Source organism: Crocodylus siamensis, chromosome 9, assembly GCF_052110815.1.
Source record: "Crocodylus siamensis isolate JL-2025a chromosome 9, ASM5211081v1, whole genome shotgun sequence".
Lineage (NCBI taxonomy): Eukaryota > Metazoa > Chordata > Crocodylia > Crocodylidae > Crocodylus > Crocodylus siamensis.
The window spans coordinates 42,462,752-42,483,842 of record NC_143403.1 but is presented as its reverse complement, the minus strand read 5'-3'; the positions used below and the strand labels follow the sequence as shown (position 1 = coordinate 42,483,842).

The following is a 21,091-nucleotide window of genomic DNA, read 5'->3' as shown; positions in this document are numbered from 1 at the left end:
CCCTAAACACACACAAGTGATATGAATTTTGCTTTCAACAGTTTGAGTGGCACTTTCACAGAAATGCCTGCACCTATCTCCTTGAGACTCGGCAGGCTTCATGCCCTCATAAGGGTCTACCATCCCTGCTGCGTTCATTCACATTGGCAAAAAAATGACAAAGTTATAGGTATTTTAGTGATTCCCCATTATAGTCTATGGCCGAATCTCTGAATCCAATTTGGCCGAATCAAATCAGGACAGAGACTCGAATCACCAAATCAAATCACTGTCCCTCCAAATTGGCCAAATCTGAATTAAATACTTAACGCTTCACACAGGCCTATTGAATTTGTCAACCTTTTTAACATGTTTTTCATTGATTATCAAATTTCTAGCATCAAGTGCCTCAGAGAAATCACAGTGAATATATTCTGTTTTGGATAGACTAATCTTCATTGCTCTTCCCTCTAGCACTTCTGTTCATTGGTCCAATCCAGCTTGTTACAAATGACCACATCATCTGCAAACACCATGTTCCAGGGTGGTCTCTTTATTTGTTCAGTAAACATATCCATCAGTATTGCAAACAGGAACATGCTCAAAGCTGACCCTTAATGTATGCCCAACTTCACCTCAGAACTCTTTCTCTCTCTTGAGCTGCTCCTCACTTTCAATGTACATTTCCAATACATGTCCTTGATGGTTCTGGCATATTTCTCTGGCACCTCCTTAACTCTCAGACACTTTCATATTTCCTCCTTAGGTACATGATTGTAGGCTTTCTCCAAATCAATATAAATGAAATGGATATCTTTATAACCTTCTCTGTACTTTTCCATCATTTATTGCAAAAACCAGATCCATGATACTTCTCTCCAGCATGAATCTGTACTCGCCTTCTCCAATAACTATCTCAGTCCTTAGCTGATTCTCCACCACTCTTTCCCATGCTTTCAAAGTGTGAGACATCCCTGACAAAGTCGACTCCCTGACAGTTACCACAATCTTGGACATCACCTTTCTGCTTGAATATCACCACCAACACACTCCCTCTCCATTCATCTGGCATCTTCCCCATTGCAAACATCTCTTTAAACAGCTTACACAATATATTGATTCCTTCTTCCCCCAAGACTTTCTAAACTTTCACTGGTATATCATCAGGTCCTGTTGCTTTACCATTCTTCATTTTGTTCAATGCTCTTTTCACCTCCATTCTGCTCATGTCCGTCACCATGCCTTGGGTTTCTGTGGCATTTGCTTGCAAACTTCTTGGGTTCTATTTGTTCATCAGATCTTCAGAATAGTTCTTCCACCTGTCCTTAATCTCTTCTTCGTTCGCCACCAGTCTCCCAGACTCATCTTTGATCATTCTCATGTTACATCTTTCATCAATCTCTCTCTTCTCTTAGCAGTCCTGTACACTTCCTTCTGTCCCTGTTTTGTTTATAGCCTTTTATACAGATCGTCCATTGCAGTGTTTTTGGCCTTAACAACAGTCCTCTTTGCACTCTTCCTCTCTACTTTGTATGCTTCAAAGTCCAGAGGGTCCCCTGGATCTTTCCTTTTCTTATACTTCTCCTTTTTCTCCCGTACCCTTTTCTGGACTTCTTCATTCCACCGCCACATTTCCTTCCTGATGGGCATCTTTCTAGATGGCGCTCCTCAGATTTCTTTTTCCTGATCTTATCTATTATCTGTTGCCACCAACTTTCAGGGTTTTCTATTTCTTCAACCTATTTCTTCCAACACTCCTGCTCTGAAGGCCTTAGTTTTCTTTTCCTGCTGCAACCTCTAGCACTTGCTAAATATCAAAGAGTTGGGAAAACTATATCTCACTCCTTTCACCCTCATGTCCATGACTACCATTCTAAGTTGCATGGTATCTTCCTTTCCTGGGATCATCTTGCAGTCTTTCACCTCTTTCTAACCCCATTTCCTCACTAGCAAATAATCCACTTGAGTTTCTCTATGTCCACTCTTGTACATGATCAGATGTTCTTGTTTCTGGAAGGATGTATTTGAAATTGCGAGATTGTAAGATACTGCAGAATCTACTATCCTTTCCCCCCTCTGCATTGAGGTCTCTGAATCTATGTCCCCCCATGTAGCAATCTCTACTTGCCCAATCTGTCCATTGAAGTCTACCCCCACAATGACTATTTCACTGTCCAGAACCTGTTGCATCATCTCATCCACCTTTTCCCAGTTCTCCTTCTCTACTGGACTCCCTATTTGTGGGACATACATACTCATCACGCTCATCAATTGGCCTCCATTGTCCAGTTTCTCTCTCACAATCCTGTCGTTCTTCCTTTCAACTTCCAACACTTTGTCCTTCAGTTCTTTGCACAGGATCATCCTGACTCCATTTCTTCTGTCTCCACTGCTATAAATCCTCCACCAGTCTCTCTGTTTCCTGCACGCAAGCAATATGTACTTTCTTCCTTTCCAACAAGAACACCACTTCTCCACCTCTTCCTGTCATACTTCCCACATTGAGTGTTGCAACTCTCAGATCCTTTCTTTGGACCAGCTTCTTTTGCTGCACCCAAACTTAGTGCCATAGCCCTTACTCATTTCCCACAGAATCTGGTGTTGATCCTGTGCGTTGTGACAAAGTACATAGCAAAATTTGTAGATTCATTGGAATCTGACAGGATTGCATCATAAGCACTTCTACTATAGCCTCAAACTTGCAACCTTTGGGCTGTCAACCACATACCTTAGCACCCACACCACCCCCATCCCTGTTTGTGAGGCAACACATCAGAATAAAACTGCCGACTTTTATACTAAGTGGCCCTGCTTCAAGAATGTCAAGTTGAAAGATGACATTTGTATGAAACATGAGGGTTTATCCTTTAAATACCAGAATGCCGCTGAAGCTTACCCAAGTGTAAACAAGGAGACCTATGGCTGAATGAGGAAAGATACTGTGCAACTTTACCTGTTGTTACCGGATGTATCCCAGCACCAACAAGGTTAGGCTAACCAAAGTATGCAGAACCTGGAGGCAACCAAAACAGCCAATGCCAAACACAGATGAATTGCTATAGCACCCCACTAGCCCTTATGTCATAGCCTGAGAAAAGGGAGAGGATCTTGATAAGAAGAATCCTAAACCTACTGGGTTTATACCTTTGGGATTTGATAATTCAGTGACATCAGTTGCATAAAGTCTCTCTCATAGCCAACAGATTTGGACAAACTGTGAATCATCTGGATAATAATGCTGTCAAAATATTAATAGTTGTTAAAACTTGTCCATTTCAAAAAGGGAAGGCAAAATATGAAAATGAGTCCTACTTCTTTAAATGCAGCCCAAGGTCAGGCATCACAGTGCTTGAGCTATGAACCCAACAAAGAGAATTAAAGATTTAGAGATGATACGGGTTTCTTCATTCTAATAAAGTTGTTCAGCCTCAAAAGCAAATAGAAGCAGATGGGAGGAGGGGAATATGCAGCAGCCCCTCCCTCCGCCAGCTTTTGATTCCTGCCCCACCCAAGATTTCTACTCAGGCAGCAGTGAGAGAATCAGTTCATTTCATGGCTCATTATCATCTCCCTGATTCCTTCTAAACTCCTCATTTCACATGTGCTAATAACCGTCTCTCCTTTTTAATGGTCCTGATGTTCCACTAACCAACCTATCCTCTTTTCTGCAATTCTGCTGTCTGCTAGTGTCTCCTGGTAATGACCCTCCTATTTTTTAACTTATTGCAGTAAAGTAATATTTGTTTTCACTTCAATCTTAAACTGAATAATTCATCCTGAGGCCCCTGGCATGTGACTAAATCTTCTAGTTTCTTTTTAACTGGAGGAAAATGTATGTTGTGTTATAGGCAATGCTGCATCTCACCATCCCCTTCTTCAAAATCTGTCATGAAAGCAAGTGACATCTTCAGTGCTTTCACAGGACAGCCCAGGTCCCAGCCTTGCTTACAGGCAGGTGAGACAATGCCTATTTTGTTCTCACAAACTGGGAGGAGGTGATCAGCGGATGCAGGTCCTGTGAGGTGGGTACCAACATCCAACTACTTCCTGGCCTGTTCTCCAGCGCAAGGAGCTGCCAAGGGCACAGGTGGGCTGGGCTGAGGGTGGGGATTTGGCACAAGCTAGACTACTACTAAAGGAGACTGGTCTTACTTTACCCAGTGGTACTCGGGGAAGGCAGGGGTGGGGGGAATTCAGTCTCCCCACAGGGAGCGACTCCCAGGGGCCCGACGGCCTCTCCTCAGTCTCGCTGCCACCGGCTGCCGACGCACCTCGCCCTGAGCCACAACCCGCGGCCCGAGAGCGGGCGAGCGCGGCGCTGCAGTGGGTCCGGGTCCGCGTATCCCCGTTTCCCACCCGGAGCGGCCGTGCCCACATGCGGCGCAGAAAGCCCCGCCGCCGTCAGGCCGCCCATCACCCCGGTTTCGGCAGTTGCTGACGTCAGCAACGCGAGGGCTCTCGGCGCTGCTCCGCTCAGCCCCTGGCCGAGCGCCGCAACCGGAGGGAGCCACCCCCGCGCCCACCGGCTCCTACCCGCGCGACGGCCCCCTTGGCCGGGCCATGCCGGCGCAGCAGCGGAGCGGGCTGTTTACACTCGGTCGCCCTAGAAACAGGCCCCACCCTGCTCCCCGCAGGCCCCCGCACAGCTGCCCGCGTCGCGCCTGAGGAACAGGCCTCCCCGCGGAAGCGACGGCGCAGCCCGGGGCGGCGCAGGGGACAGGTCCTCTGGCGGAGCCCGTTCCCCGAGAGGGTCCCGCGGTCGGGCGCTCCCGGCAGTGCCGCTGTGCCCGGGGATGGTGGGTGCCTCTGCTGCGGCCCCCTGCCCTGCACTGGCGCGGCCCCCACTACCGGCGCGGCCCCCACCTTCGCCGCGGCCCCGCAGGGGAGCGGAGTGGGAAGCCGCGTCCCGCTGCAGAGGGGCGAGCGCCCCCAGGGCGGTCCTGGCGGAGGGGGTGGGGCAGCCCCCGGGGAAGAGGACCAGGGACCCATCGCCCCGCGCCCAAACTGGGGAACCCAGAGCCGGACTGTGCGGAACACAGTCAGTGACGGCCTCGCGGGGCATTCTGGGACTCGTAGTGCAGGGCGACCCCCAAGCCCATGCGAGCCGCCCCGAGAGCGAACTCCCTTTCCCAGCATGCTGCGCGGCGCAGGGCCGGGGTGGGGCTTGTGGCGCGGAGCCTATCGGGAGCTGCAGTCCGCGCGTGCGGAGAGCGGCGCGTCTGGGGCGGCCCCGGACTCGGCTTCCCGGCAGGCACTGCGGCCCCATTGTGGCCGGAGTCGCGGCCCATTGGCTGGCGGCCGGAGCCGGGCCTCGCTCCCCGCCCGGTGACACAATAGCGAATCCAAGATGGCGGATCCGGGCGCAGGAAGCTTGCACGGGGGGGACGCGGCGCTGCCATGCCCACCCGAGGAGCAGGAGCTGAGCCAGCGCCTCCGCCGCCTCTATCCGGCCGTGAACCAGGACGAGACGCCGCTGCCGCGCTCCTGGAGCCCCAAGGACAAGTACAACTACATCGGCCTCTCGCAGGGCAACCTGCGCGTCCACTACAAAGGTGCCGGGGCCGGGGCCGGGGGCTCGGCCGGGGTTGCTGCTGTCGCCGCTCTCGGCTGCGACAGCCGGGGGGGCCGCTGGGGCGCGGCGTCGGCCCGGATCCGGGCGCCGGGCTGGGCCGGCCGAGCGGCAGCCTTCGCCCCACCGCTAGAGGGGGCCGCGCCGGGGCCCGGCAGCCTCAGGCTCCCTGCCCGCAGGGGCTGGACTGCCCCCGGATGCGGGGGGCGGCGGAGGGAGCGCGGCGATGCTCCTCCGCTGCGGGAAAGGAGACAGCTTCGGGGCGGGGGGGCCTTGCGGGTCAGGCCTTGCAGCCGGCTGCGCAAGGGGCGAGCACCTTGCCCAGGAGCTCCCCTGGCCTAGACAGAGCTCGGACGGCTCTGAGCCCAGCTCCCTGCCCCTCCCCCTGTGTGGAGCCTTATATAACACTTTGCAGTGTCATTAGCTTGGGCTCCTGCTGGTCCCCCATGCTGCCTGGCCCTGTCTTCATTCCCCAAAGGACTGATACCTAGTCTCTTGCCCCTCCTAAATACAGGCTTGCAGGGGCTGGGGTCGGTTGCATGGAGTTGGGGCCCCTTCAGCACTTGAACTAGTGAAATTGTCAGGTTCCCAGCTTCAGGGCCCCACTGTGAGCTTCAGTTGTTGCCTCCTCGTTATGCGGAGGTCTGCTTTCTCCAGTATCCACAGCGACCTGATGATGCTTTCCTCTTGTTAGCCAGTAAACTGCTGCCGCTTGTACCTTGAGCCATTTGCTCGTTGGCTGTTTGTGCGCTGAGGTCTCTGTTGCAGGGAGCCTTGTGGTTCTGTCTCAGAACCTTAAGATTGGAGACAAAGGAAAAACTACAGAAGCACGTACTGTAGGCCATGTACATGGTGGCAGTGCAGGATCGTATATTTTAAGTGACTGAGGAATCCCTTTTATTTCCCTGCTTGCAGAATTACTTTTGCTGTTTCAAGTCCTTTGCTGTATTCACACAGTGTAATTTCAGAACACAGGGCCTTGAGACCTCACAGCCCTTAAATATTCACTTTTCCATTGTTACCTAGGTCATGGAAAAAATCACAAAGATGCTGCTTCAGTCAGGGCCACACATCCCATACCTGCAGCTTGTGGCATTTATTACTTTGAAGTGAAGATTGTCAGTAAAGGTAGAGATGGGTAAGTACACTGCTCCTATTTGATTTTACCAGTGGTTACATGTATCTTCTGTACTTAGTCTTGTTTGCTGAATGGGTTAGAAGTTTATTTGACAGCTGGTGCTTATAACAGACAGGTATGTGTTAGTGGGTTATATCTGCATAGTCAACAGGTGGCACACCGGTAATATGTATTGGAATGAGGTGCCCTTATGTAGCTGCTCCCTACATAGTTCTATGCGGGCAATAAGTACTGCTCAGGAAGGCAATTTCAATTTCGTTGGTATTTACTTTGTTTCAGGGATGTCTGCTTGGTATTCAGGCAGCTGGAAATGGGAGGAGAGGAGTGACCTGAGGGAAGAATATTAGATGGACTGGTTTCCTACATGTTTCCTAACAAAGACAAGTAACTTCATACAGCATGGAAAAATTCTCTATTTCTAAGGTCTGAAAACAGACTGTCTATAAGCCTAAGGATTTATTTTCATGATTTTTTTTTTTCATCAAAATGTGTGGAGGCTTTTTTTTTAAATGGTTATGGGGACAGGGTTAGGGTTAGTGAATTGAGGGATTAAGAGGAGCCATTAAGTAACAGAGAGGAACTACTGTGTAAGCTACAACTCAAGAGGTAGATCACTAGCTCTATTCATCAGCCCAGTCAGTCTTCTGAAAGACCAAATTGAGAAGTTAGGACATCTTTGAATTGGTTGAGTGACTATAATGTTTTGATTTGGTTCCTGGTTTTCAGGCTGGCTTGAGGCAGCCTTGATGTTTTGAAATGAAGTGTAAGAAGGTGCTTTCAGATTTGGAGGAGCTGTGAACATTATGTTTTGATGGTCATGCTGTCTGGGTGGACAAGAAGTAACAGTAATTGAGCTCTGGAACATTAGCTTCTTCCATCTTGTCCAGAAACTGCTTATGTGAATAGCCAGGGAAAGGATCATTTAAAATAGAGAAGAAGAGACCTTTGTAAATGTAGGCAGGGTCTAGGTGTTTTCTATCATCAGTTGAACAGGTGCTGGTTTATGACAGGCAGCAGTTGTGCAGGCTTGGGAAATCCTAGTGTTGGACACAAAATACAAAAAATGGAGTTCTTCCAATAGATTTAACTTTTGATATCCTGTAGGATACTACCAGCTAACTGCATTTATTCTCTAATCCAGGGGTTTTCAACTAGGGGTACACGTATCCCTGGGAGTACTTTGGAAGGTCTCAGGGGGGATGTGTCAGTGCACTGGAGGAGCCACTGGCACTTCTGTTTTGCTGCTGTGCAAGGGACCCCTCCCTCCAGCTTGTCGACCGACCGCTGGGGGGACTCCCTGCTTCTTGCCTGGCCGCCGGGGGTACACCAACCAAAAAAGATTGAAAGTCCCTGCTCTAATCCATTCTCATGCAGAGCAGCTTGAAGCACAACAAAGGCAGCATATCCTGTCTGGTGCTAGAAGCAGAATACGAACCATGTCACTTTGCAGTATCCACAAATAGGCAGCTCACTGAGTGGTATTGTTGACTGCTTAGTTTGGCTTCTATCCAGCCTTCTACTTGATTGTGATGCTCTGGACAAAAGTCTAAAGAGTGTATGAGAGTGAGGGGAGTTCTATATTTTTTCAGGGATGTCAGGAGGAGAGAGGAAGAAATAGTATGTTTAGCAAGGCTACCAATAATATTGCTTCTGATCCTCATGACCTAGCTTGTGTAGATGTTAGCCATAAGGAAACAGATGCACATTTTCTGCATATGTATCCCCTATAGCAGTAACTTAAAGGATTGTGATGGCAATTAAGGAGCCATCCTTACCAACTCTGTCATTTCAAAGGCTAAGATCCACTGGACCCAGATACCCCATTGAGCTAACACGGTTAAGGCACACCAGTTTCTGTAGCCAATATTACTCAGAAATGATGTGGCTGGCATCATGTCTGGTTGCCTTTGGCTCCTGAGCCCAGGTTACCAGGTACCATTGACAGCTGGGTCAAATGGGGGAGAGGTGCTTTTTCTGAGCCCAGAGTAGGGCTTGAGCTTGCTTCCACAGTTGAAGGAAAATGCATCGATTGCTCTTCTGAAGTGCTTTGCTACCTACTTGCAGGAGTGTAGAAATCAACTTCTGTCATTTCCAGGCTTACTGATACAATGCCATCCTACTAGAACAATGCAGTGGCATATCTGCACTGATCTTGTTCCTAAATCAAAATCAAGCCTATGCATTTTGGAATTTTTTTTTCCTGTTGCTGAAAGAGGGAGAAACTAGACAGCTGCCTTGGGAGTGCTGAGGCTGAGACATAAAATCATAAAAACATGTACGTTCTGTGTTATGGCTGCTATACTACTCGCAGAAAAGGCTTCTCATCATAGGCATTATAGTAACAGGCCCTGTGTTGGAGGTTCTGTAGCACTTACTTACACATGCTGTGCTAACAGTTTTCAGTGATTTATTCAGCATGTAACTTCTCTCAGTTTTGGGACTTTCTTTTGCTCAATTATATGCTGCAGGATCTGGCAACAGTTAGACTGCTACAACCCCTTTAACTCAGAACCTGCTTTTTTAGAATTTGTGTCATCCTTGATGTTTTGTTTCTTATCCTACTGATTTAAGGCTCAGTTTGTCGGTTACTTTGCATCAGGCAGATGACTTACTCTGCTACTGAATTTGCCAGTGCTTGGGATATTGGGATGCTAATGACTTCTGTTTAAAAAGTGAAAGACCAGAGTTGGGTGGTGGAGAGAAAGGGGAGTGCTCCAACATTAGAAGGAGTTAACTTGTGTCTCCTGGGATTCTATCTGTAATGTCCTCTAAAGGGCATCAGGAAAGCTTTTTGAAGTTGTTTCCAAGCTGTCTACATCAGATCCAAAGTTTCTACTTTGTAGCTTGTCGCTCTGAACCTAGAACTGTTTCTTGCTGTATTAACCAGCATTTAGCCTGAAAACTGTGAGAAGACTATTTAATCTTGCTCACTTGCTTTGTATTGCTTGATGCTGTGTTGCTTACTTTAACATGTTTTGAAGTGGCTATGTGATCAGCCTTCAAAGGAAGGCTGGAATTGATTAGGTGCTGGTAGAACCAGTTTTGCTAAATGTGTGGTGGGGTACCTGAATGTGATAGTGTTCAGCATGAAGTAGATAATTTTTTTCTAAATCTGTTCTTTAAACTTCAGCGTATGGCATGTGGCATTTTGACAAGGCTCATTGACTAGGCTTAACTGAAATGTTGGCATTTGCCAGTACATAAGGCAGTTTAATTTTGTGGGTGAAGAAGTTGGGTAGAGGCTAAGCCACCATGCAGCAGTCTCCACTGACAGCTCTTTCTGGTAGTAGGAAAATAGCTGGAGGCTCACATTTCTAGCTGTTATTTCATAATGTGGTGTCAAATTTTGCTTTCTTAGAATATGGTTTTATTCTGTGATTTTGAAGTAGGATCAAAGACTGTGCTGTTTTAGTGCTGCCGTTGTGTAAAGGTTATCTTATGTCAATGGTATATTCCCACAGGGAAACGGAGCAAGCCTTCTCTTCCTAAATGCCCTTTTCATCAGAACAGTTCTTTTTTCTTGATCCTAAACCCTGAACTGGGGATTCTGGAGTCTGTAAGAGCTCCAAATTTGTTATGTACCTTGGTGAACAGCTACACCAACAATATTGCCTTTACTAACAGAGCAGCATCTCACCACATTGTTTCCTTAGCTGCCCTGCTGTTTAATGCCACTGCTATCTGAAGGTGGTTTTGTGGACTATGTATGCATGGACCTGAAGTCACTTAGCCCACTTGTTCAGCTTCCCTAGGCTGCTTTGTCTGAGCATGGGTAAACGTGGGCTTGTCTCCCAGGTCAAAGTTTCAAAACAAAGTGCAAGATCCAAAGAACACTGCCTTGCAGGAATTATTTTTCCATGCAAGAGCCTTTGGGATTCAGATATGTTTCTTGGTTTATTATTCCCTGTGCCTTCCAGGCTTTGGCTCATAACCTCTCTTCTACTGACTATAGAAAAATGAATGGGATTCACTTTGGTACCTGGTACTACTGTTCTTTGCAGCAGGTTGGTTCACCTACCAAGAGGTCCATTTGTGATTGGGTGCATGATAGAGTGTCACCAAGTGTATCAGTCCTCTGTATCTCAGAAGAAGTATAAGGGTAGTAGAATGGGCTGGTTTGCTTTCACAAGAGAGGAGCTCTGCCCATGACAGAGAATGTGCAGCCCTATGGTACATTATTACTGCAACTGCTACTGACTTCATGTTAAAGTATTAAAACTTGAAAAGGAACCAAAGTGCTTTACACGGTACTTCAGATGTACCATAAGGCTGCCCATTCTCTGTCATGAGTGGAAAGTCTCTCTCCAAGAATTGTGCACCATCTTGTCTCTTAGTTCAGCAGGTTGGTTCACCTACCAAGAGGTCTGTTTGTGATTGGACACATGGTAGAGTGTCACCAAGCGTATCAGTCCTCTGTATCTCAGAACTGAAGTATAAGGGGGGGTAGAATGGGCTGGTTTGCTTTCACAGCTGGAGACAATCTGAATTCATTGGCTTTGCACCATGGATATTTTGTTGCATTTGATTCCAGCCCCCCACAAAGATTTACTGGGTCTGAACTTCTTGTGACATCACAGCATGCTCCGAGCAGTTAGAATTACTTGAATCCGGATGCATACCAGGGCTGACGCAGTTGAGGAGAGTGGGCAGAAGTATTGGACTATTTTATGTTCATGACCAGTCCATAGATTGCTTATGATTTTGTCAGCCTGGTGTTTGTAATTGTTCAGCCTGTAGTTTTTATAAACATGTTTGGCTTTTAAGAACCATTGGAAGTCAGTGCTCCTGCTTATATTTCCTGGTTTGTGTAGTGTGATTTGTCACTAAGTCTTACAGCCTGTGTTTCCTACTGGATGACCTACCTTCTGAGTACAGAAACTGTGCCTGAAGGGATTTTCAGAGCATGGAACTTTTCAGGGAGTGTGTGGGGGAGTTCTTTGCTGGCTTAGTTTTAGGATGCTTAAGATCCTTCCCAGTGTTTTCTTGTACAAGAATGATTATCATACTTGGTTAAGTACATTATACCCCAGGTTTTTCTTCCTGGCTAAAGAGGAAATATGAAGGCCAGATTTATTGGCTGTCTAGCATTAAGTAATCTTTGCCCCCTTCTCCCTGATTTACTTTGCAGCTTGCCAACTTTCCATTGCATTTTGGCACATAGTGGGTCTAATGTCTCTCTCCTTCTCAGTCATCCTTTGACAATGTAACAATGGGTTCCAGATGCCAGAGCCCCAAACACATAACATTCAGACTCTCTAGAAGGAGTTTTATGTCTTGGTGGTTCTGGAGCATCTTGATTGTCTGGTCATACTGCAGACACGCTTCTTATTTCTGGATGTGCTTGTGACCAGGGACCTTTATTTGGTCTCTGCACATTCCTCACAGCTGCTTGTACTGAATGGTTCCTTCCTTGTATCTCATTAGTTTGTAAGTTACTGGCTTTCTCCTCTTAGCTTTATTTTCTTGCCTCTGATGCTGTCTGGCTTCCCAGAAAGCAGAGCCAGTATATATAGAGATGGCAGGGTAAACAGCACCAGAAGGGCTGCTCTTTTGCATGCTAATAACTCCCTTTGCTTCCTTTGGAAAAGCAGTTAAATGTGGCTACATTAAGCTATGGCTCCTTAGCCTTTTTAAGAATTAGTTGCATCATTGGCATTTGAGTAGGCTCCCCAATGCTACTAGAGCTTGAGGTTGATTAGCTGGGGTAGCAGGAACCCAAATGCAGGCACTCTGAGGGCAGTTATACCCATGCTTATTGTAAGTAAAATGAACAACATTGCAATTACAGATCAAGAAGAAAAGGAAGATGGGAGCAAAGTCAGTAATTTATCTAATGTTTCCCATAGTTGTACCAAAGAGATCTGGAGTTGGCTGGACAGATAGCAGTTGAAGATCTTTGCATTTGACTTCTCCCTCTATCTCTACTTTTGGAAATTCTTTTATTATGCTTTCTTTCTGCAGTTTTTGTACGTATAGGTTTCCCATGCCAACCATGGTTTTAAGTATCCACGGTTTTGCTCCTTCAACCCTGCTAGAGGGGGTCCCCAGCTGCCAGGGCTATGGACCCTGGTCCACAGCCCCCTGCCCCAGCTCCCACTCTGCTACCTGCCACCATGTGCACTCCTGTGGGGCAGGGGGGACCAGATCTGTATGTGGGGCAGGTGCAGGTTGTGGGCATGGGCTCCCACCCGGCTTCGCTCCTCCGGGGCATCCGCCACCTGGCGGGAGCAGCTGGGGACAGCGGGGCCATGTGGGGATCTCACTGTTGCTTCCCCTGGAAGTCCCGGGGGAGTGAAGCAGGGTGGGAGTCCACAACCTGTGCCTGCCTTTTGTACAGATCTGGGGGGTGTGGGTCCCACTCTTTCTCCCAGGAGTACGTGCAGTGGCAGGGAACTGGTCCTCCCTTGGACGAGCTACCTGCGGGTCCATCCCACTCTCTGCTGGTGCCCTGCAGCTGCTCATTGTGGCCCCAAGCACTGCCCGGCTGGCCAGCAGCCTCAGCCCTGACCATCTCCCTCCCTACATGGGCCTCAATCCTCCTCTCTCCCCCTCTTACCTGCTGGAGCTGCTCTGCAGGCTGCCAGGGGTCACGTGCATGTGGTGCCACCCATCTCACTGCCTTCCCTCCGAGCTCCCTGAAGGCTGGAACTTATATTCAAGTCCCTAACCCCATTTTTCCCCTAAGCTTTGTGTTTTACCAACGATGGTTTTGCCAACCATGGGAACTTTCAGGAACCTAACCCCCATGGTTGGTGAGGGAAACCTGTATTCACAAGCACCCAAGCCATTAGAGATTAATACCTACCATTCTTTTACTGGTTAGTACTAAACATTAATTTATACATGTATCATTAAATTTGTCACACGTTACTGGGGCAGGTATACTGAGGCAGGTGTCTGGGAGTTGCTGCATTCTAATAATACAAAATTATAAATTCTGATCCTAGCCATTTGTGAGGTCTGAAGTTAAGGTTTGAGGTGGATCGGCTTCTGCTGGAGGCCTGAGAAACCTGTTCTTCTCTTTATGCTTTTTCAGTTGTAAGACCTTTTTGACCTCAGCCTTGTGCCTGACTTCCTTCTTGCTACACTTGGCTTTGGTTCAGTTGTGATTCCTGGAGTACACATGGAGTGTGGGATATTTTCCAAGTTTCATGCTGGATTAGTTTCTCCCCTCCCATTGAGGATTGCCTGTGCCTGAACACACCACTCCATCATTCTTTTGTCAGAAGAGTACCTACCTCTTCCTGGATTAGGCCAGTGACGCAGCAAATTGCTAACTATAGACCAGGAAAACAGTCTCTCTGTCTCTTCAGAGAATCAGGTAAGCTATCCAAGTAAGTAGTGATGGTAGCAGAGTGTATTTATCTAATTACATGGTCACTTTTGCATTGTTTTTATGTTTGGATAGGGAGAGCAGGGATCCTGTCATGAGCGCAACCCAGACATGGGAGGTTAGGGGAGGCAAACCAGGAGTCCAGAGCCAAAGGGTCAAGGCAGAGGGAGCAGGTAGGAAAAAGACAGGGGATGCAAGCTGGGAAAAATTTCAGGCAGAAACAAGGCAGAGAAAACGGAGCCAAAGATCACGGAACAGGAATCCGGAGCACTGGGGTGAGACGGAGGGAAACCTGTTTTGTTGCAAACCCTCCGAGTACTGCAAGGGCTATTGCTTATATGCAGCTGCTACAGCAAAGCACCCTAACACCAGCATCAGTCCCATTCAGACTATCAGGGCCAGTTGGAGCTTATCTGGGCAGCAAGCAGACTCTTAACACTACCCCCCTCTTTCAAAGTGCTTCCCAATGCCCAAGGACCAGGGTTCTTGGGTTGTGCTTGGTGCGGGGTCCTGAGGAGACTGGGGGATATACATATTCCCCTGCTCACCCCAGGACTGGTCAGCCAGGCTATGTCCTTCCTATACTCTGAGTATTGTGTTTTCACTCTGGCATATGAACATCTCTTTTTCTTTTGAAAGCCACAGTGGGCAGGGTACAGAAAATTTCTGTAGCTCACCAGGGTGGTCAGGGATAGACCTGAGGGCCTCTGGAGAAGGAGCTGGTGCTAGAGATGGCGCTGGATTTTGAAGCTCCAAGAGTGGAGCCTGGGCTGGGCGTGGATTCAGAGGGACTGAGAACAGAGCTAGTCTTGGAGTTGGGGCAGGCTTTGGATATTTCAAGAACAAAGTTAGAACTGGAGTTAGTACTAGAGCTGAGGAGGGTTTGGGAGGTTCCAAGAATAGGGCTGGGGCTGGAGTGGACTTCATGTGTTCCAGGAGTGGAATGGGAACACAAGAAGTCCTTGACTCTCGCATTATTTCTGGACTATCATTGCTACAACATAACTTTTACACTACCAATATTGTCATTTTCACTAGCAAGCTTTTGAAGTCTTCAATGAAAAACATGTTGTCTTTTTATTTTAAAGCCTTCTTCAAAACATTGGCTTTTGTCTTTGCATCCTTAATATAAAGGTGCGTTTTTGTTTGACAGTCTTCGGGATTCATATATGCTAGCAAAATTACTTGTTTCTGACACTGTTGATCGGGAAATGCATGGGACTCTCTTGAGCTGATGAAACTGTTTGAACTGCCTATAGTATACGGGGGGAAAAGTTAGTGTGTCACTAGGACCATGCTTTGCGAGTCTGCAAGACAAATTGGATTTTAAAAAAATGTGCTCATTTGGCCTGCCACCAAAACGAATAAGCACTGAATGAATTAGGTTTGCAGTAATCAAAGTGCTGGGGCTATTTCTGAACCTTTAATGTCACTGACATGGTTCACGTGAACTTTGTTGAATACCAGACTTTTGAGAAAACAGTTTAGCTGCCAAGAGTGGAAGCCCAAAGCAAGAACCTAGTTAATTTGATAGCTATAGTTCCATATATAGCTTCAGCATGATGGAACTCAGTCATTATGTCCCTGCTGTTTTGCTCTTGGTACCAGTGGTTTTAATTAGTGAACAGAGAAGAGATTGGAGTGCTGTAGTCATCTTAGGCGGTAGTAGCTGAGTCACTTATGTCAGTATGGGTTTGAACTGTGTCCTGATCTAGCTAGATGGTATCCAGGCAACCCCGTATCTCATCTTGATTATAATCTTTCTGACTTTAGATGCGTAATTCCCAAATTAATATATACCATCCATTCCTTTCCCAGCAGATGGGCTCTCCTACTTCCTCTGCCAGAGAAGTGCCAGGTTTGACTCGTCTTTGACTACTGGTGGTCAATTATTTTTGGCAGGTGTGCCACAAGTTAAGCCCCACCCCATCCTTGAGTGCTGCTCTGATTTATTTATTTATTTATTTATTTTCCCCTCCCCTCCCCAGAGGCATACCTGATGATACGCGTTTGTCCTTGGGACACCAGAATGGAGGCAGCCAGGTTTGCTACAGTGGCATAGAGCAGAATGAGGCCAGGACACTGCTATGAGAGATGTCACTGCCTGCAGCTAGGTTAACCCTTCCCTGTTCTGCAACCCCCCACAGTTTTATGTGGCAATCAGGAATCCAAAGTCCTAAATATGCCAGTGACTGCAGAGCCAAGGATAAGGTTTAACTGGTTCATGATGGTGCCACATGACACCAGCTCTAGTAGCAGCCTTGCCTCTGATCTGGCATTTCCCTTTATTGCATGCACAGGGCTTACATGCCACACAAAGCAGCTGCCTGTGCTACTTGTGGCATGCATGCTATGAGTTGGCCACCCTGTTCTAGACCAAAAGATAGGTCAGTCCTTTTGCTTTCTATATGAACTGTCTGTGGTGCGAATGATTCTGGAATTTGTAGGAGGCTGGGGGCCTGAAAGAAATATGAACAGAAGAAAAGATGTCCATTTCCTGAAAACAGTTTTGTGGTGCTGACAGTGTTCAATCAGTCTTTTGGGAACTGAGTAGACATTTTGTGCTTAATTCTGAATGTAATCCTTTGCTGAACATTTACTTCGGGGGTTTTTTGCTAAATGTTGGTGTGTTAGCAACAGGGTTCCTCCAACCCTTGGTCTCTCTCTCGCTCATCTTTGTTCTTATGAATTCTCACCCTTCCCTGCCTTTCTGCATTTCTCCCTATCTTGGGACTTTACTTTGTCACTCTCTTTGACAGTTATCCATGAATAACTAAACTTGGATTCTTCTTGAAGCCAAGCAATGCTAATCGTGGTTATACAGCAGCACAACACCAGGAAATAAAAGCTACACTGCCTTGAGACATTCTGTACTCACTTATGAACCAGAGCAAAAGAAAGGGCACTGGGGGGCCACTGACAAGTTGAATGTCCTGTATCCCCTGAACCATTGGTGCTGAAACATTGTCTACATTTGGAAGGTTGGCATTCTGTGTTTTGTCGGTATAAAGCATGCCTGTAGCACTGGCAGGTTGCTAAGTTTCAGATCTTAAAATGATGCCATTCTGATTACCATCTCTTTCCTCACTTGAAGTCTGACCTGATTTCAGTGACTAACTCAAACAAGAGGAATTAAAAACCAAAGCTCTGCACCCTGTGAAAGTAGCGTGGGTCCCAGCATGACAAAGCATATCACTAAGCTTCATATCTAACAATTCTTGAGACCACTTTCAGCTGAAGCAGGGAGAGCTGTAAAAACAGACTGTCTAGAAAGGCAGGATTTTGAAGTTTGGTAACTTACTATATTTGTGGAGGAGTACTGATGCTTTTGAGGCCCATAAGCTTTCCAAGCACTAGACCAGGGCTGTCCACCTGGTGGCCCAGAGGGCACATGCTGCCCCTAAGGGGTTAATTGGCAACTCTCAGGCTCCCACTCAGCCATTGTCTTTCCTGCTGCTCCAGCTGCACAGCAGCACCATGGATCTCCAGGCTTGTCTTCCTGCCCCACCTAGAGGACACTGTGGTGTAGCAAAGCACAGCCCGGGGCCCCTGTGTGGTGCAGGGTAGTAAGGAAGCATGTGGTGGGAGAGTTGAGGGTGAGGCTAGGGCACCTGTATCGCATGTGGCTAGGGGAACCTGTGGCTTGCACTGTCCAATTCATGCAGTGTTATGGCCCCCACTGGTGCAGCCCAGGTGTATGTGGCTCCTGGCTGCTTAGAAGCTGGATAGCTCTGCACTAGACTACTTCAAATAATCAGTTCTTGTGTTGAAATTGATGCAATGTGTGTTAAAAGGCTGTTGTGTCAATGTAATACTGGCAATAGAAACAAAACCCTTAGGCCCAGAGCAAGAAACAGTTGACAAGAAATAAATGCACATGTTTTTCCATCTATATTTCTTTGTCTTTAAAATGAGTGTGAACCTTGCCCACCTTATAAAGACTGAGGCTATTTTAGCATTTGGAAAATACTTTAAGAGGAAGGTATTCCTTATTTCAACTGTTAGGCCAGTGATGCCTTTGAACAGATTAAGGCCTTGTCTATAGTTATGTGCATCTCTCAACAGACGTTGAAGTGGCAGATTACAGCCATCAGAGTGTGGGCATGGGCGTGAACATATCCATATACTTCTGCTGGTTCCTTGGGGCTCCTCTCTGCAGCTGTCCTGCCATCATACAAAGGGTGCCCTGGGAAGGCTAGCTGAAGGGATGGCAATGACTGGCAAAAGGCAAGGGAGTGTCTACACGTGTCTCCTTGCTCCTTGTTTGTGGGAGAAGCCTCATTCTGCTCAGCAGAGATGTTGTAACTTGGTTTAGAAGAACTTTGAGTATTGCTGGCAGTACTAGTCCTAAGAAATTAACAAAAGGCAACTGTGTGGTGCCTATCCAGTGAGAGAGACTGGAAAATAGCTAATTAAACAGCAGCATGGAGTTTGCACAAATCCTTGTTTTAAAGCATTTTAGAGACAAAATGTCATGTGCTGAAGAATAAGAAAGACTTTTTTTTTAATAAAAGTTGTAGTGCCTGGAGTTGGTTAAGAACCAGATTGTTCATGGCTATGAATTAAGCCACACTGTATTATTATTTTGCTGATGATAGGCACTAGTCACATACAAGGGATGGTCTTCACTTCAAGGACCTGAGAATCTGAAGACAGCCATGGCCATGCCTTTTTGCCAATAAGTTGGTAAAAGAAGTTTCTCTGCCTCCCTCCCACTGTGGCAGGATGTGTCCCTGCACGTGAGAATGTTAATAAGAGGTTGAAATCAGTGGACTTTCAGGCTGTATGCTTAGCATCACAGGGCAGGTTGGTTGGATTTTTTTAGCTTCCATGCTGTGCTCATGTGACACTGTGGGTAGCTTACCTGAATGAATGTTTTGGCTGGTCTCTGCAAGCTGTTTTGCCGTTAAAGGCAGAGGAGCTATTAATACAATAATATGATGCAAGTGGGGAGGTTGCACAGTAATTTAATATCCATATATATAGCCGGGGCTATGTTTGTGATTGAATGGTTGAACCTTGTAATATCCCCTGCAAAGTCCATTTTAAAAGCATCTGATCTATTCTCCCATGTGTGTTTTTTTTCCAAAGGTCAGTGCGAACTACCAGATGAGGACCTTTCTGTGCTCTAATATTTTGCTATGAAAGCAGGTTTTTTATACTGGCATTTCTGCCTTTATCAGGCCCCATGGGAAGTTGTGCTCGCTTTATACTCATCTTTCAGATGCTGGGGTTGCCTGTCGCGTGGATAGGAGGCTCTCAACTCCTGGTGACTGTTTTGCTTTGACTTCTCTTGAGGGCCTTACATGTTGGTCACTAGTGGTTTAAAATATACATTTTTAGGTGTATATATAGATGTTTAAATAAGCCATTGGGAATATCCTGTTCTGGTTCTGCCATGGGCTCCAACCTTGGGCAGAGTGAAGGCTTCAGAGAGGGCAGTTGAGGCAGTGGAATTGTATAATGTGCAAAGAGAATATAATTTTACCTCTTAGGAGCTTGTCAGGCTGATGGGCATGAGAGAAGTGAATTACCGTCTATGAAGCTTCCAAGCTTCTTCCATAAGGTATATTTCCATTTTGTTAATAGGAACCAGATAGGCTGTATGACCTACTTTAGAGCTCTTTGAATGTAAGTGGTTTCTTTTCTGCTAAAACCTGCTATGTCAATCAGCTGTTCAGGTCATGGAGGTGATACTGAAATGCCGTGGCAATAGGCTCTGTATGTTAACTTCCGTTCATTATGATGGTTTGAGGCAGGGCTGTCAAACGTATGGCCTGTGGATGAATCCAGTCCATGCGGTTTGTTGCAGCGGTGTTGGAACTGCTGTGTTGGTGCAGCCCAACACCCATGGGGCTAATGCTGCTGCTGCTTGTCCTTATGCACCCTTACCTGCTGCTGAATTTCTGGTTTTGATGACTATTGGTGATTTAAAATCAGAAGCAGTTGACAGTGAGAAGAGGAGGAAGAGGAGTGAGCACAAGTGGTGGTAACCCTTTGGGTGCTGGCTGAGCCGACATAGTGGGTCTGAAGGCAACAATGAGAAGCCCCAGGGACTGGCTTCCGAGATAGGTTGTTTGGCCTACAAGAAGCCCTGTGGGTGGCATGGCTCCCCTCCTCCCCCCAGCCACTGGCAGGGAATATGGCATACCAACTCACTTGAGTTTAGCACCTCTGGTTTAAGCCACAGCTGAAACTGTTCTTGGTTTCTTTCTGTTCCCTTCATGGATATTTGTCTGCCTACAGCTGCTGTTGTTGCTGGGGTAACCTTTGCTGCTCTTGCTGGTGCTGTATGACCTTACTATGAGAGTATGTGTTGGTAAAAGACATGGTGAACCATGGTCAATAACTCAGGTGTTTATAGCTGCAGAAATTGTTGGGCTACTGAAGTATATTTGTGCTGCATAGTATTGACAGCAACCTATCAGCTGAAGGCTTGTTGTTCAGGAAGGTGGTGATAGACTGAGTTTTTGTTGGGGTGTGTGTGGATACAGGCATTCCTGTGGTCATTGAGGGAAATACCTATTTGCAAGACTATAGTTGTAGGTCAGGCCTGTGAATCTTTGGCCTACAATATTGTCTGTTCTGGACTGAGAGAGCAGCAAAATTTCAGTGGATCCTAGAAGTGCTAGTTGAGCTCTGTGCTCACTGTCTTCTTGTATATGCATAGATTTTAGCTAGTGTGATGTAGTTTCAGGCATTCCATAGACAAGCTAAATTACAACTTCTTTTCTTAAAGCCCTAAGCAAACCATATACAGCCAGCAACTTGTCCCACTGGTTATATGACTGTGAACAAAAAGCAAAGATTGGAAGCTCTTTGAGTGGTTAGAAATAAGGAATGTTTTATGTAAGGTGCCACAAAGCATGCTGGGGATGCTGTTCTTGTTGAGAAGTGGAGTGGAGTGAGAGGGCTTTAGGTGCTACAGGGATACAAAACAAGTCTGAAGCCTCCATTACTGTGTTACCTGTGTAGGTTGCAGGTATTATAAAGGACTATGTAGTTTCCATCTCATATTTTGACTGAAATAGTTGTTTATAACTCCCTTGGCTGTCTTGTGTGCTGGAGCTTT

The 21,091-nt window shown here is 46.9% G+C and overlaps 2 protein-coding genes across 3 annotated transcripts in view; one reads left to right on the top strand and one right to left on the bottom strand.

The window, feature by feature from the left end:
- The window catches only part of TSNAXIP1 (translin associated factor X interacting protein 1), an 85,378-nt gene extending 80,799 nt beyond the window's left edge, over window positions 1-4,579 (bottom strand). The window contains exon 1 of the mRNA XM_090063925.1: window positions 4,513-4,579. Coding sequence (XP_089920051.1) covers window positions 4,513-4,541 — 29 coding nt within the window. The 5' untranslated portion in view covers window positions 4,542-4,579. The remainder of the gene's footprint in view (window positions 1-4,512) is intronic.
- Window positions 4,580-5,273: 694 nt separating this feature from the next.
- The window catches only part of RANBP10 (RAN binding protein 10), a 199,280-nt gene continuing 183,462 nt past the window's right edge, over window positions 5,274-21,091 (top strand). The window contains exons 1-2 of one of the 2 annotated variants that reach the window (XM_090063419.1): window positions 5,274-5,531; window positions 6,575-6,686. In XM_090063419.1, the coding sequence (XP_089919545.1) occupies window positions 5,327-5,531; window positions 6,575-6,686 (317 nt within the window). In that variant the 5' untranslated portion in view covers window positions 5,274-5,326. The remainder of the gene's footprint in view (window positions 5,532-6,574; window positions 6,687-21,091) is intronic. The other variant, XM_090063418.1, reaches the window with a different exon arrangement.